This window comes from Mytilus californianus, unplaced genomic scaffold (assembly GCF_021869535.1).
Source record: "Mytilus californianus isolate M0D057914Y unplaced genomic scaffold, xbMytCali1.0.p SCAF_4, whole genome shotgun sequence".
Classification (NCBI taxonomy): domain Eukaryota; kingdom Metazoa; phylum Mollusca; class Bivalvia; order Mytilida; family Mytilidae; genus Mytilus; species Mytilus californianus.
The window spans coordinates 33,546,422-33,561,085 of NW_026262690.1; the positions used below are offsets into that span (position 1 = coordinate 33,546,422).

A 14,664-nucleotide genomic window follows, 5' to 3' on the forward strand; every position below is an offset into this window, starting at 1 on the left:
CCGTTACCGTATACTCAAATTCTAAAATAAAATTTAATTCATGGATTAGGGTCCTTGAAAAATGGCCTTTTCTTTTCCTTCTACATGTATATAACAAAACCATCATCGTTAGCGGTGGCATGGACATTATAGTTTACTCTTTTTCTCGGAAAATTATGTAGTATCAAAATCTGCCATAGATTTGGAGAAAACAAAAACCTGCCATAGATTTGTGATTTGTTTGTCGTTGGTGACGTCAAATTTACCATAGATTAGGAATTTGCCATAGATCTGGAACCCACCATAGATTTGAGTCCTATATATATACTCGATATCTCTCGGGATTTTCCTAAGAAATTTCATTCGATGGATAATGGTCGAGTGTTCTGATAGAAGTACTAACCCGAACTTTCAAATGTTAATATAAACCAAGAACAATAATAATAATTGCGACTCTCATTATAATCCAATAAGTAAGATATGCACCCATAATTTTTTTTTGCTGATGACAATTGAACCGGCCAAAAAACTGAAACTGTCAATTCGACCAGCAGCCGGTTCTTATGGAAAACACTGCGTGTGGTGGGGAAAACAATGAGAATGAACTCTGTGCTAGCCTTAACATCACAAAAGGAGCATAATAACAATATGATTTACACATGAAATAGTAATAATATAATTTACGCATGAAATAGTATCAATGATGATACCTAAAATAATTTTTTGTGACAAAATGTCGAGGGGCATATTACAGTCAGAGCTCTGACATAAACAAGTCAGAAAGTGTTTTGAAATTCTGACCTGTACGCGTCAATTTTTGTTTTGCGTAGTTTTCACTCGAGTCCGTCAAACCAGAAGTTATTTTGAATTTGCCGCCGATCTACGACACATACGTTCACGTGGTTTTTTGCAAGAGATCACGTGTTTGAGAGTCGTTGTTTTGGAAGTGTCTCGAACGAGAAGTCATTGAATATTATATTGATTATTTACGATTTTTAGTGAAAATCTAGGTCATTGTGGGCATTTTTAGAAAGGTAATTCATATTACCTCCGTATTTTCATGGGCATTTTTATATTTTTTGCCTATAAAGAAGTTCCTTGCAAGTGATTTTTTTGCTGTTTCATGAAGGCGCGCGACCTGTAAATACGGACGCGTGGTCTTTGAGATGACCTGGTGTTTGACAATTCTGACTTGTTCAGGTCAGAAAATGTTGTTATGATAATGAATTGTTATTTTCGGGAGATAACTCGTGTTGTCTTAAACAATATTAACATTATTAACCAGTCATTGCAATTTAAAAAAGTAAAATTATTGCTTCGAGCTGAACATCGTCACGTGATTTTTCTATTTTTAAACTCAATCACGAGGGTTTTTTTTTTATTTTTAAAGTTATAACTTGAGAACAATAAGTGATGCACACACCTGGTCTTCATTTATGATCATGGGACATGATAAAACAAATCAAATGAAATGTAGGGCAAGTCTCCAGGGATCACCCCTATCCCTGTCATTTCTCTATTCCTCTTCATAATGTCAAATTAATTTGAATGAAATATACCGGGCTAGTCTCCAGGTTTACCCCCACCCCCTGCCATTTGCAAATGTTCTTATATTTTGTAAACGGTAGAGATCCCCACCCCTAAACCATATATATTCCTGTATGGGACAATTTAACAAATCAAATGATATGTTGGGGAGGTCCCTGGGGGTCACCCCTACCCCTCCTGTTTGAAAACTTGTAAACAGTCTAGTTCCGCACCCCTAAACCATATATTTTCTTGAATAGGACAATAAAACAAATCAAATGAAATATAGGGGAAGTCCCTTGGGGTCACCCCCACCCCCTCCTGTGTGAAAACTTGTAAACGGTCCGGATCCCCTCCCCTTAACCATATATATTCTTGTAAGGGTCAATAAGACAAATCAAATGAAATAAAGGTGAAGTCCCTGAGGGTCACCCCACCCCCTCATGTTTGAAAACTTGTAAACCGTTGAGATCCCCACCCCTAAACCATATACATTCTTGCACAGGACAATAAAACAAATCAATTGAAATATAGGGGAAGTCCATTGGGGTCATCCCCATCCCCCTTTTTGAAATGTTCTGGATCACCACCCCTAAAGGTAAACCATATGATATCCCTGTTCGTCATTTCAAGAAGATTTAAATGACATGCAGGGTCAAATCCTAGGCGTCACTTATGCATAACACTTTACTAGACAAAACCAATTTGTACTGGAACTTGCCCAATGTCAGGCAACCATGGGAATGACGAATTATGGGAGCTTTGTTTGGGAGACTTCATAACAGCATCCTGTTACAATTATTTCTTGTTTATTTTAATCTGCTGAGAGACCACCTTAATTTACATTTTATATTTATCAGTGTTTGTGCAAACAGAATTGTCTATTCAGTATTATTTTCCTCTCACATGCATCACATCTTATTAATTACATGGATATAGGAAGATGTGGTATGAGTGCCAATGAGACAACTCTCCATCCAAGTTATAATTTATAAAAGTAAACCATTATAGGTCAAGGTCCAGCCTTCAACACGGAGCATTGGCTCACACCGAACAGCAAGCTATAAAGGGCCTCAAAAAATTACTAGTGTAAAACCATTCAAACGGAAAAACCAACGGTCTAATCCATATATAAAAAAAAAAAAAATTTGGCATATTTGTTTTCCTCTGAAATTACACATCTATAATTCTTACCCCAGATGCTTAGCCACATGAAGCATTTACCTCTTATTTGAGACATAGATAGTCTTTGTTTCTACAGAAGTGAGAAGAACATTGGTAGTCAGAATTTTCTGACTTATAAAAGTCTGAATGTTCTGACTTAATAAGGTCAGAAAGACTCAGAATGATCTGAAAATACTGACTTTTTTTAATGTTTAGAGTATTTTAGAATATGAATGCACTTGTTATGCTAGTACCATAAGAAACCCTGACAAGATTTTGTTCCCAAACAACAATTTTTAAAGATATTAAGAATAACAACTGTACAATGGAACATAAATTACAAAGTTATAAGTGTTGTGAAAAAAGGTATTTAAAAAAAAAAATCAATAGATAGTTATCTTCCAACTTTTACATGTATTTAAAAAAACAGTGAAAATATTATGGATTATATGAACGGCTTCTTGAAGGACAACAAAGTCACCATGTTTGGTCTGAATTTGTATGTTTTTTTCCTCAAAATTTTTTTAACATTAATAATGTCGGCTTTTTTCTTAACTAATTTAAAACATTCTTAATTATAATTAAATTTCCCCAACATTTTGCTTACAAACTCTTTAATTTCTAAAGTCAAATTGAAAGTTGTCTTCACAGATTCAATGTGTCTGAAAATGTTATATTGAAAAAACAATACTTTTATATCCTCAAATAAAATGGGCATACCATAAGTTTAATGGTCATGCAGATATGCAATCCAGGATGTTAACAATCAGAGTTTAGATTACGGTCATATAGTAATAGGCAGAGTTTTTCTTATATAATCAATAACCAGAGTAAAGATAATTCATTAATAGAGGTTTAGTTTAATATAAGTTATAAACAAAGCTAATTAATACACTTGCAATCACATACATGTAGTTAAATTAGTAAACACGGAATATTCATACAGAATTCAGACAGAAATACTGTAATAGGTCAAGTCATTAGGGACGACATCAAAAGTTCAATGTAGGATAAAAAACTTAATTCACATCACATAGTTTTTTCACTGACCCACCCACCCCCCACCCCCCTCTTAACTTAATTTGGGAAAGAATGATTGACCAATATGGATTCATGTAAAATCGATTTTGGATAAACAAAACTTGCAGCAACTTTAACCCCACCCCCACCCCCAAACTATTTGATTTAAGTTTTTTTTATCCTACATTGGTCTTTTGATGGCGTCCCTTAGAATGTGCTGACTTTGTACATGTTGTAGTGATAGTTATGGCACCCATACAACATATAGGAATCAGTCAAAAGGAGAGAAAAATTCCCGACATTTGTCACATAGTGACATTTGTGAGTCGGAATAACAAAATATAGACTCTTTAATCTCTCTATCTTTTCAAAAATTATGAACCAGATTTTATGCATATCCATTTAGTTTTTGACGGACTCTTTTAAGTCAGAACATGATTTGACCTGTTTGAGTCAATTTGCAGAACAAAATTTCCAATCAAAGCTATGTGTTCTTCCTCTTAGCCTCCTTTTGAATCTGCCACTGTTGAGTTTATTAATTGATTTTTCCATACATTATCATTAATATCAAATGGCAATGCCTGACTTAATAATTTCAATAAATTTAGTTTTTGACTGATTTTTTAAAGTCAGAACATGACTTGACCTGTTTAAGTCAATTTGCAGAACAAAATTTCCAATCAAAGCTAGGTGTACTTCCTTGAAGCCCTGCAATGCCCGGCTTAAATATTTCAATAAATTTATTTTAGTTTTGGACTGACTCTTTTAAGTCAGAACATGATTTGACCTGTTTAAAACAAAATACATTTAATATTGAATATACCAAATAAAATTTTTTATAGTCCTCATTATTGTGACTTATGGGGACTTTATTCTCTATGTCTTTTATCTGGCTCACCCATACATTTTTAAATCAATATGACAATACTATACTTAAAAGTTGTAATAAGTTTAGTTTTGTTTGACTCTTTGAAGTCAGAACATGATTTGACCTGTTAAAGTCAGTTTACAGAACAAAATTTCCAATCAAAGCTAGGTGTACTTCCTTTAAGCCCTGCTTCTGAATCTGCCATTTTTGAGTTTATTATTTGATAAGTTTTTAGAAACAATTAAGTCAAATGGTTATTTATTTTAGGGGATCTTACATATATTTCTAATGTCTTTTATCTGACGTTCCCATACATTCATTAAATAACATATGGCAATGCCCAGCTTATATATTTCAAAAAATTTATTTTAGTTTTGGACTGACTCTTTTAAGTCAGAACATGATTTGACCTGTTTAAAACAAAATACATTTAATATTGAATATACCAAATAAACTTTTTTATAGTCCTCATTATTGTGACTTATGGCGACCTTATTTCCTCTGTCTTTTATCTGGCTCACCTATATATTTTTAAATCAATATGACAATACTAGACTTAAAAGTTGTAATAAGTTAAGTTTTGTTTGACTCTTTGAAGTCAGAACATGATTTGACCTGTTAAAGTCAGTTTACAGAACAAAATTTCCAATCAAAACTGGTCTTTTCCTCTAAGCCCCCCCCCCCCCTAATCTGAATCTGCTACTGTTGAGTTAATTAATTGATAAGTTTGTTTAGAAACAATTCAGTCAAATGGTTTTTAAAATAATATTTTTTATAACCAAAAGTTCCATATGTCATGTATGTTAACTTTACAGAAAAAAAAGTCATGAAAATGCAGAAATAGAATAAAATTTTAAGATAATTTGATGAAATTTGTAAACAAAATACATTTGAATATTAAATATACCAAATAACATTTTTTATAGTCCTCATTATTGTGACTTTATTATTGGGTGTCTTTTATCTGATTTTCCCATACATTCTTAAATGCATATGACAATTCCAGACTTAAAAGTTGCAATAATTAGTAAAAGTATAGTTTTTGACTGACTCTTTGAAGTCAGAACATAATGTGACTTGTTCAAGTCAGTTTGCACAACAGGATTTACCTCAATGAAATATTAAGGTATCAAATATATACCAAATAAACTTTTATATAGTTCTAAAAATTGTGACTTAATATTTGTGATCTTTTTTCCTACTTGTATCCATACATTCTAACAATCACATCACAATCATGACAATGCCCGACTGTTACAGTTGCAATCCATTTAGTGTTTGACAGACTCTTATAAGTCAGAACATGATTTGACCTGCTTGAGTCAGTTTACAGAACACAATTTCCAATCAAAGCTATGTGTTCTTCCTCTTAGTCCCCTTCTGAATCTGCCACTGTTGAGTTTATTAATTGATAAGTTTTAAGAAACAATTAAGTCAAATGGTTATTTATCTTAAAGGATCTTGCATGTATTTCGTGTGTATTTCATCTGACTTTTCCATACATATCATTAATATCATATGGCAATGCCTGACTTAAAAATTTCAATAAATTTAGTTTTTGACTGATTTTTTAAAGTCAGAACATGATTTGACCTGTTTAAGTCAATTTGCCAGAACATAATTTGACCTGTTCAAGTCAGTTTACAGAACAAAATTTCCAATTAAAGCTAGGTGTACTTCCTTTAAGCCCTGCTTCTGAATCTGCCATTTTTGAGTTTATTATTTCATTAATTTTAAAAAAACAATTAAGTCAAATGGTTATTTATTTTAGGGGATCTTACATATATGTCCTATGTCTTTTATCTGACGTTCTCATACATTCATTAATATCATATGGAAGTGTCCAACTTTAAAATTTCAATAAACTTAGTTTTGGACTGACTGTTTTAAGTCAGAACATGATTTGACCTGTTTAAAACAAAATACATTTAATATTGAATATACTAAATAAACTTTTTTATAGTCCTCATTATTTTGACTTTAGGGGACCTTATTTCCTCTGTCTTTTATCTGGCTTTCCCATACATTTTTAAATCAATACGACAATACTAGACTTAAAAGTTGTATTAATAAGTTTAGTTTTGACTGACTCTTTGAAAGCAGAACATGATTTGACCTGTTAAAGTCAGTTTACAGAACAAAATTTCCAGTCAAAGCTAGGTGTTCTTCCTCTAAGCCCCCCCCCCCCTTAATATGAATCTGCTACTGTTGAGTTAATTAATTGATAAGTTTTTTTAGAAACAATTCAGCCAAATGGTTATTAAAATATTATTTTTATTTGGCAACCACAAGTTCTATGTGTAAACTTAACAGAAAAGAAAAGTCATGAAAATACAGAAATAAAATAAAATTTTAAGATAATTTGATGAAAATCTTTAAAAACAAAATGCATTTGATATTGAATATACCAAATAAACTTTTTTATAGACCTCATTATTGTGGCGTAAGGGGACCTTATTTCATCTGGCTTTCCCATACATTTTAAAATCAATATGAAAATCCTAGACTTAAAAGTTGAAATAAGTTTAGTTTTGTTTGACTCTTTGAAGTCAGAAAATGATTTGACCTGTTAAAGTCAGTTTACAGAACAAAATTTCCAATCAAAACTAGGTCTTCTTCCTCTAACCCCCCCCCCTTTTTTCCCTTTATCTGAATCTGCTACTGTTGAGTTAATTAATCATGTTAATTGATAAGTTTTTTTTAGAAACAATTCAGTCAAATGGTCTTTAAAATAATATTTTTTACAACCAAAAGTTCCATGTGTTAACTTAACAGAAAAGAAAAAGTCATGAAAATACAGAAATAGAATAAAATTTTAAGATAATTTGATGAAACTTGTAAACAAAATACATTTGAATATTACATATACCAAACAAACTTTTTTTATAGTCCTCATTATTGTGACTTTATTATTGGGTGTCTTTTATCTGTTTTTCCCATACATTCTTAAATGCATATGACAATGCCAGACTTAGAAGTTGCAATAATTAGTTAAAGTATAGTTTTTGACTGACTCTTTGAAGTCAGAACATAATTTGACCTGTTTAAAACAAAATACATTTAAATATTGAATATACCAAATAAACTTTTTTATATAATCCTCATTATTGTGACTGTAGGGGACCTTATTTCCTCTGTTTTTTATCTGGCTCTCCCATACATTTTTAAATCAATATGACAATACTAGACTTAAAAGTTGTAATAAGTTTAGTTTTGACTGACTCTTTGAGGTCAGAACATGATTTGACCTGTTAAAGTCAGTTTACAGAACAAAATTTCCAATCAAGGCTAGGTGTACTTCCTTTAATCCAAGAAAGTCCTTGCTTTCAGACTGCTTCTGAATCTGCCATTTTCGAGTTTATTATTTGATAAATTTTTCGAAACAATTAAGTCAAATGGTTATTTATTTTAGGGGATCTTAACATATATTTCCTGTGTCTTTTATCTGACGTTCCCATACATTCATTTAATATCATATGGCAATGCCCGGCTTAAATATTTCAATAAATTTATTTTAGTTTTGGACTGACTCTTTTAAGTCAGAACATGATTTGACCTGTTTAAAACAAAATACATTTAATATTGAATATACCAAATAAACTTTTTTATAGTCCTCATTATTGAGACTTATGGGGACCTAATTTCCTCAGTCTTTTATCTGGCTTACCTATACATTTCTTAATCAATATGACAATACTAGACTTAAAAGTTGTAATACGTTTAGTAAGTCAGAACATAATGTGACTTGTTTGAGTCAGTTTGCACAACAGTATTTACCTCAATGAAATATTAAAATAATAAATGTTTTGCTCTTAATACATTTAGCTTAAAGTGGATGAGAATATATCTTTTATTAACATAGTCTTATCATGTATAAGTGTCTTGTTTTTCCTTGGAAGATTTGAAGTATTGTCATGGTACTAGTAAATGTATCCAATATTGTATTTTGTAAATCTTTTGATATTTCGAAAATTGTATGATCCATTTTTTCTCACCTGGTTTTTCTTTGTATTTTGAAATAATTGAAAGTGATGAGATAAATATATTATGTTTAGATTCTGGAAAGGAGAAGGTATGATGTCAGATGAGCCCCACTTTTTAAAACTCTTTAATTCGAAACTAGTAATCACCATATTTTTATGGAGATTGATAACAAAGTGGTAGTAATGACTGCTTCAAATCAGAACAAAAATGACCTCTCGAAGTCAAAATGCATTAAAAAGGGGCATAAGTCTTATTAGAATATGAAGATATTAAGTCACAATATTTTGTGCAAAAGCTGACCTGTGGAAGTCATTTTATGATAAATTAAAGTCTGACATAAACTGACCTGTACAAGTCATATTCTGTTGAGTGCAAGAAGGGAGACAACACTTACATCAAATTATATCTGACCTATGGAAGTCATTTTATTCTGACTTGTTTATGTCAGAGCTCTGACTGTATTAATTTACCCCTGTGCGTCCATTCGTCCATTAGGATATAGATGCATGATATGTCCTGCTATCTCCTACAGTTTTTGAGCTACAGCTTTAATATTTTGTAGGATGTTTCAACACACAAAAAGAGGTGTGCATGTCCACAGGATTTTATTTTTTATTTCAAATATTCTCAAAATGCCAGGAGGTATTTGAACTTAGTCATATTTGTCTCGCCTTGACTGAGTCAAAAAGCGAGACATTGGTATGCTGTTTTATGGCGGCAGCAGCGTCAACAATATATTAGTTTGTGATTAGGTCTAGTTCATGGTGAAGCACTAGTGGTAGTGTGTGTTGGTGATGGTAGTGCATCACAGGGTAATGATATGCGTCTAGTGTATGGGACTGTCCTATGGATGTCTTATGCCGCTGGCTAGCAATATTTTTTTGCGAAAAGAAAGCCGAGTGAGTAAGTCTTTCCTGCCAGTACATAGCCTCTGCATTATCAAGACTTCAGCAGTAGCCTCCCCTCGTCTCGTAACATCAGAATACCAGCAGAATTCTGCGCATATGAATGGGACTAGTGAAAGCCAACAGGAAGCTAGTCACACGAAAAGTATCCTGAATGCGAGAACCAAACTTTAACTGGGCTTTTGGAATGTCCGTACCATGTACGAGACGGGAAAACAAGCTCAAGTGTTAAGAGAAATGAAGGAAAACAAGCTGCACATACTAGGTATAAGTGAATGCAGATGGACAGGGTTTGGAAAAAACTTGACAAATACAGGAGATACAATCATATACTCTGGTAGAAAAGATGACAAACACCAGGGAGGAGTTGCCATCATCCTCAACAAATCAGCATCTAAATCACTCATTGAGTACAATCCAGTCAATGAAAGAATAATAACAGCAAGACTAAATACAAAACCTATAAAGACATCAATCATCCAAGTCTATTCCCCAACAAATGAAGCTGATAAAGAAATAAAGATGGAATTCTACGAAATGCTCCAAGCTGAGATAGAGAAAATCCCCAAAAAAGACCTAACAATCATCATGGGAGATTTTAATGCTAAAGTGGGACAAGATAACAGTGGTTTTGAGAGAATAATGGGGAAACATGGCTGTGGAATCATGAACGAAAACGGAGAACATCTAGTAGACTTCTGTGGACTGAACAATCTTGTAATAGGTGGAACATTGTTCCGACACAAGGAGGTCCATAAGCTGACTTGGGTATCACCTGGAGGCAGAGATAAAAATCAGATAGACCACATAGCAATTAACGGTAAATGGAGGAGATCCTTACAAGATGTGAGAGTAAGGCGAGGCGCTGATGTAGGAAGTGACCATCATCTTGTCACAGCAAACATCAAACTCAAACTTATGAGAGCATCAGAACCTTGCAGGGTACAGAGATTTGACACAGGAAAACTCAGACACATGAAAACCAACCATGACTTCAAATTAGAACTGAAGAACCGCTTTCAACTATTAGAACAACGTAAAAGTAACAACATGGAAGAAAGTGAAACAGTAGATGAGCAATGGCTAGAAGTTGAAGATCTGTTTAAAAAGACCAGCGAAAAAATCTTGGGTTTCAAACGCCAAAAACACAAGGAATGGATCAAACCAGAGACATGGAATCTGATTGACAACAGAAAAGAGCTAAAGAAAAAGATATGTAACACTCACTCTGATAGACTAAAAGATAGACTAATGGGTCAATACTCCAACTGCAATAAGGAAGTTAAGAAAGCCACTAGAAAAGATAAAAAAGAATTCATCGAAGGAATGGCTCTAGAGGCTGAAAAAGCTGCTTCAGAGCAAAGAATGGGCGACCTTTATCAAATTACAAAGAAACTTTGTGGCCACAAAAGAAACACCAACATGCCAGTAAAAGACAAACAGGGTAATCTAATAACATCTGAAAGAGAACAAGAGAGTAGATGGAATGAACATTTCAAAGAAGTACTAAATAGGCCAGAACCAGAAACAACAGCAAACATACCCATCGCAGAACACGACCTTGAAGTAAACATAGAAATTCCATTAATATCAGAGCAGTAAAGAGCCTTAAAAACAATAAAGCCCCCGGAAATGATAAGCTATCAGCAGAACTATTCAAGTCAGATCCAGCCTTAACAGCAAACATTCTGCACACACCATTCAAAAATATTTGGCAAAATATCAAAATACCTAAAAACTGGTCAGAAGGTAACATCATAAGACTGGCTAAGAAAGGCGATCTCACAAACTGTAATAACTGGAGAGGAATCACCTTATTACCAATCCCAAGTAAAATTTTCAGCAAAATATTAATAGATAGAATTAAAACAGCAATTGACAACAAACTCAGAAAAGAACAGGCAGGCTTTAGAAAAGGAAAGAGTTGTTGCGACCACATATTTGTGCTACGAAACATTATAGAACAGTGCACAGAATGGCAGAGGCAACTGATAATAAACTTTATAGACTTTGAAAAAGCCTTTGACAGCATACACAGAGAAAGCTTATGGAAGATCTTACGAAGCTATGGAATACCCGCTAAAATAGTACAACTTATCAAAATGTTTTATACAGAATTCAGATGCACTGTAGGAACTTCATCAGACATCAGTTTTCTAGTAAAATCGGGAGTTAGACTAGGCTGTGTTATGTCTTCCCTTCTATTCATAATAGTTGTCGATTGGGTAATGAAATCCACCATAAGCATTAACAACACAGGCATCAGGTGGACTCTCTTTAACTACCTAGAAGATCTGGACTATGCAGATGATCTGGCCTTACTGTCACATCTAGAAACACACATGCAAGACAAAACCACTAAGTTACAAAAGAATGCAAGTATGATTGGATTGCATATCAACATCAAGAAATCAGAAGTCATGCCTCTTAACATCTCAGAGCCTCCTGTAATAGATTTAAACGGGACACACCTGGATTGCACTTCATCTTTCACCTACTTGGGCAGCATAGTAACATCTGAAGGAGGAGCAGACAAAGACATCAGAGCCAGAATAGGAAAAGCAAGAACTGCATTTTTAAAACTAAGTCACATCTGGAAGTCAAGCAACATCAGTAAGAACACCAAAATTAGACTATATAACAGTTGTGTACTAGAAGTGCTGCTATATGGGGCTGAATGCTGGAGAATGACAGAAAAAGACATCAACAAGCTCTCCAGTTTTCACAACAGTTGCCTTAGAAAGATCTTAAGGATATTCTGGCCACGTAAGATCACCAACAAAGACCTCCATGAAACAACAGGATCCAACAGCATGGAGACCTTATTGACGCAAAAAAGATGGAGATGGATTGGCCATGTTCTTAGAAGACCAGCAGAGGACTTGACCAGAGTTGCCCTAAGATGGACACCTGAGGGGAAAAGAAAGAAAGGACGCCCCAAAACAACTTGGAGAAGAACAGTTGAAGCTGAAATGAAAGAACATGGAATCAGCTGGGGCGAAATAGAAAAGAAAGCACAGAACAGAGATGAGTGGAAAGATCTAGTCCTTGCCCTATGTGCCTCCGGGCATAATAAGGACTAGGTCAGGTCAGGTCTAGTTCATGGTGAAGCACTAGTGGTAGGTCAGTGATATTTGGTCTGCAGTTGTATTAGCATTGGCATATCTCATTACCATGGAGTTTGTTTGGCTCGCCCCCTCAGTCAAGGTCTATTGACTTTGAAACTTTGCTTAGTTTACATGTATTAGTTTGTAATTAGGTCAGTTTATGGGGAACCACTAGTGGTAGGTCAATGATATTTGGTATGCATTGTATTAGCATTGGCACATCTCATTACCACGGAGATTATTTGGCCCCGCCCCCTCAGTCAAGGTCTATTGACTTTGAATCTTTGCTTAGTTTTCATGTATTAGTTTGTGATTAGGTCAGTTTATGGGGAACCACTAGTGGTAGGTTAATGATATTTGGTATGCAGTTGTATAAGCATTGGCATATCTCATTTCCATGGAGATTATTTGGCCCCGCCCCCCTCATTCATGGTCTATTGACTTTGAAACTTTTGCTTAGTTTTCATGTATTAGTTTGTGATTAGGTCAGTCTATGGGGAACTGTTAGTGGTAGGTCAATGATAATTGGTATGCAGTTGTATAAGCATTAGCACTACTCATTTCCATGGAGAATATTTGGTCCTTACCCCTCAGTCATGGTCTATTGACTTTAAAACTTTTACTTAGTTTACATGTATTAGTTTGTGATTAGGTCAGTTTAAGATGAACCACTAATGTTAAGTCAATGATATTCGGTATGCAAATGTATTGGCATTTGCAAGTTTCCTTTCCATGGAGATTATATAACCCCACCCCCTAATTATGGTTCATTGACTTTGAAACTTTTACATAGTTTTCAAGTTAGTGTTTGTGTTTAGGTTTGTTTAAAGGGAACGACTTATGAAAAGTCAATGGTATTTGTTTTGCAGTTGTATTAGCATTGGCACATCTCATTTCCATGGAGATTGTTTAGCCCTGTACCTTCAGTCATGGTTCATTGACCTTAAATATTTGCATAACTTACATGTTAAAGTATTGCTATTTTAATTTCAACATTTGTATTATCAAAATAACAAATAGGCGAGACATATCTCTGTGTTAACAGTTTATTTGGTACTAGCTGCATAAAGAGATTATGGTTAACATGATTAACTTTGTCTGACAATCTCCACCAATTTTTTGAGCTACAGCTTTAATATTTTGTAGGTTGTTTGTACACATAATGGAAATGAGCATGTCCACAGGGTTTTGATTTTTTTCAAATATTCTCAAAATGCCAGGTATTTGGACTTTTTTTTGTACTCGGAATAAAAATGAAAGATGGATCTTACATAGTGTTAAATTTATAATTTCTTATGTTCAGGCGGGGGCATCATTTGTGTCCTACAGACAGCACAACAATTTCAAGTTGTACTTCAACATCACTGTTTGTCAAATCTAAAGTATGTGAAACTGTACTCTTGCATATGGCAGAGCAGAGGGGGGCATCCTCCATATCTACCCCGCGAAATTGAAATTTTTCTCTTATTTCTTGCTTATTGTACTCTATAGTCCGCACCCCTTCTGGAAGGTCCAATTTTGGAGAATAAAACCGCGGACTATACAAGCCTTTCTACGGTAGTTAAAAATGAAAAAATGTTAATGCAAAGAAAATGGAAAATTAGAATTAATATTGCTAAACAATTAAGTCAGTTCAGATCGATTTACTTATCATTTTTCTTTTGTAGAATAAAAATATGGTTAGAACAAAACAGACCAGCAGAGCAAGCACTGGAGGATCACAGTACTCAAGGGCAACATTTTCATCAAATACTAGAAAAGTACGTTAACTTCAAAAAGTGTTAATTTTTAACACTTTTAGTGTGATCAAGGTTTAACTGATAATTCCACTCAAACTGGTGCTAAAAAAATTTCAAAAGTGACTGAAAAACAACATAGAAATTTCCTGTTACAGAATCAATAGACAGAATCCTGTCCAATTTGTGTAATTTATCCTTCAGTTACTTGTAGTTGCAAATTAAGTACTATAAACCAGGAATAATGCTCAATATAACCTTAAACTGTTGGCTAAGTGAAACTATAACTTGACAAGTAGTTCCCATTTATTAGTCACTCCCACTGTTGTAAGTGAGTGGTTAAATTATTTTTACACTGCTGACATACTTAGTTT

At 33.9% G+C, this 14,664-nt stretch overlaps 2 protein-coding genes across 2 annotated transcripts in view; both read left to right on the forward strand.

Annotated features, from left to right (window-relative positions):
- LOC127737926 (helicase-like transcription factor) overlaps positions 1 to 14,664 on the forward strand; it is a 70,562-nt gene that overhangs the window by 7,020 nt on the left and 48,878 nt on the right. Inside the window, exon 2 of the mRNA XM_052248880.1 lies at positions 14,222 to 14,314. Coding sequence (XP_052104840.1) covers positions 14,231 to 14,314 — 84 coding nt within the window. The 5' untranslated portion in view covers positions 14,222 to 14,230. The remainder of the gene's footprint in view (positions 1 to 14,221; positions 14,315 to 14,664) is intronic.
- LOC127736907 (uncharacterized) lies at positions 9,985 to 11,049 on the forward strand. The gene has a single exon (XM_052247472.1). It carries the CDS (start codon positions 9,985 to 9,987, stop codon positions 11,047 to 11,049), a length of 1,065 nt encoding a protein of 354 aa, XP_052103432.1.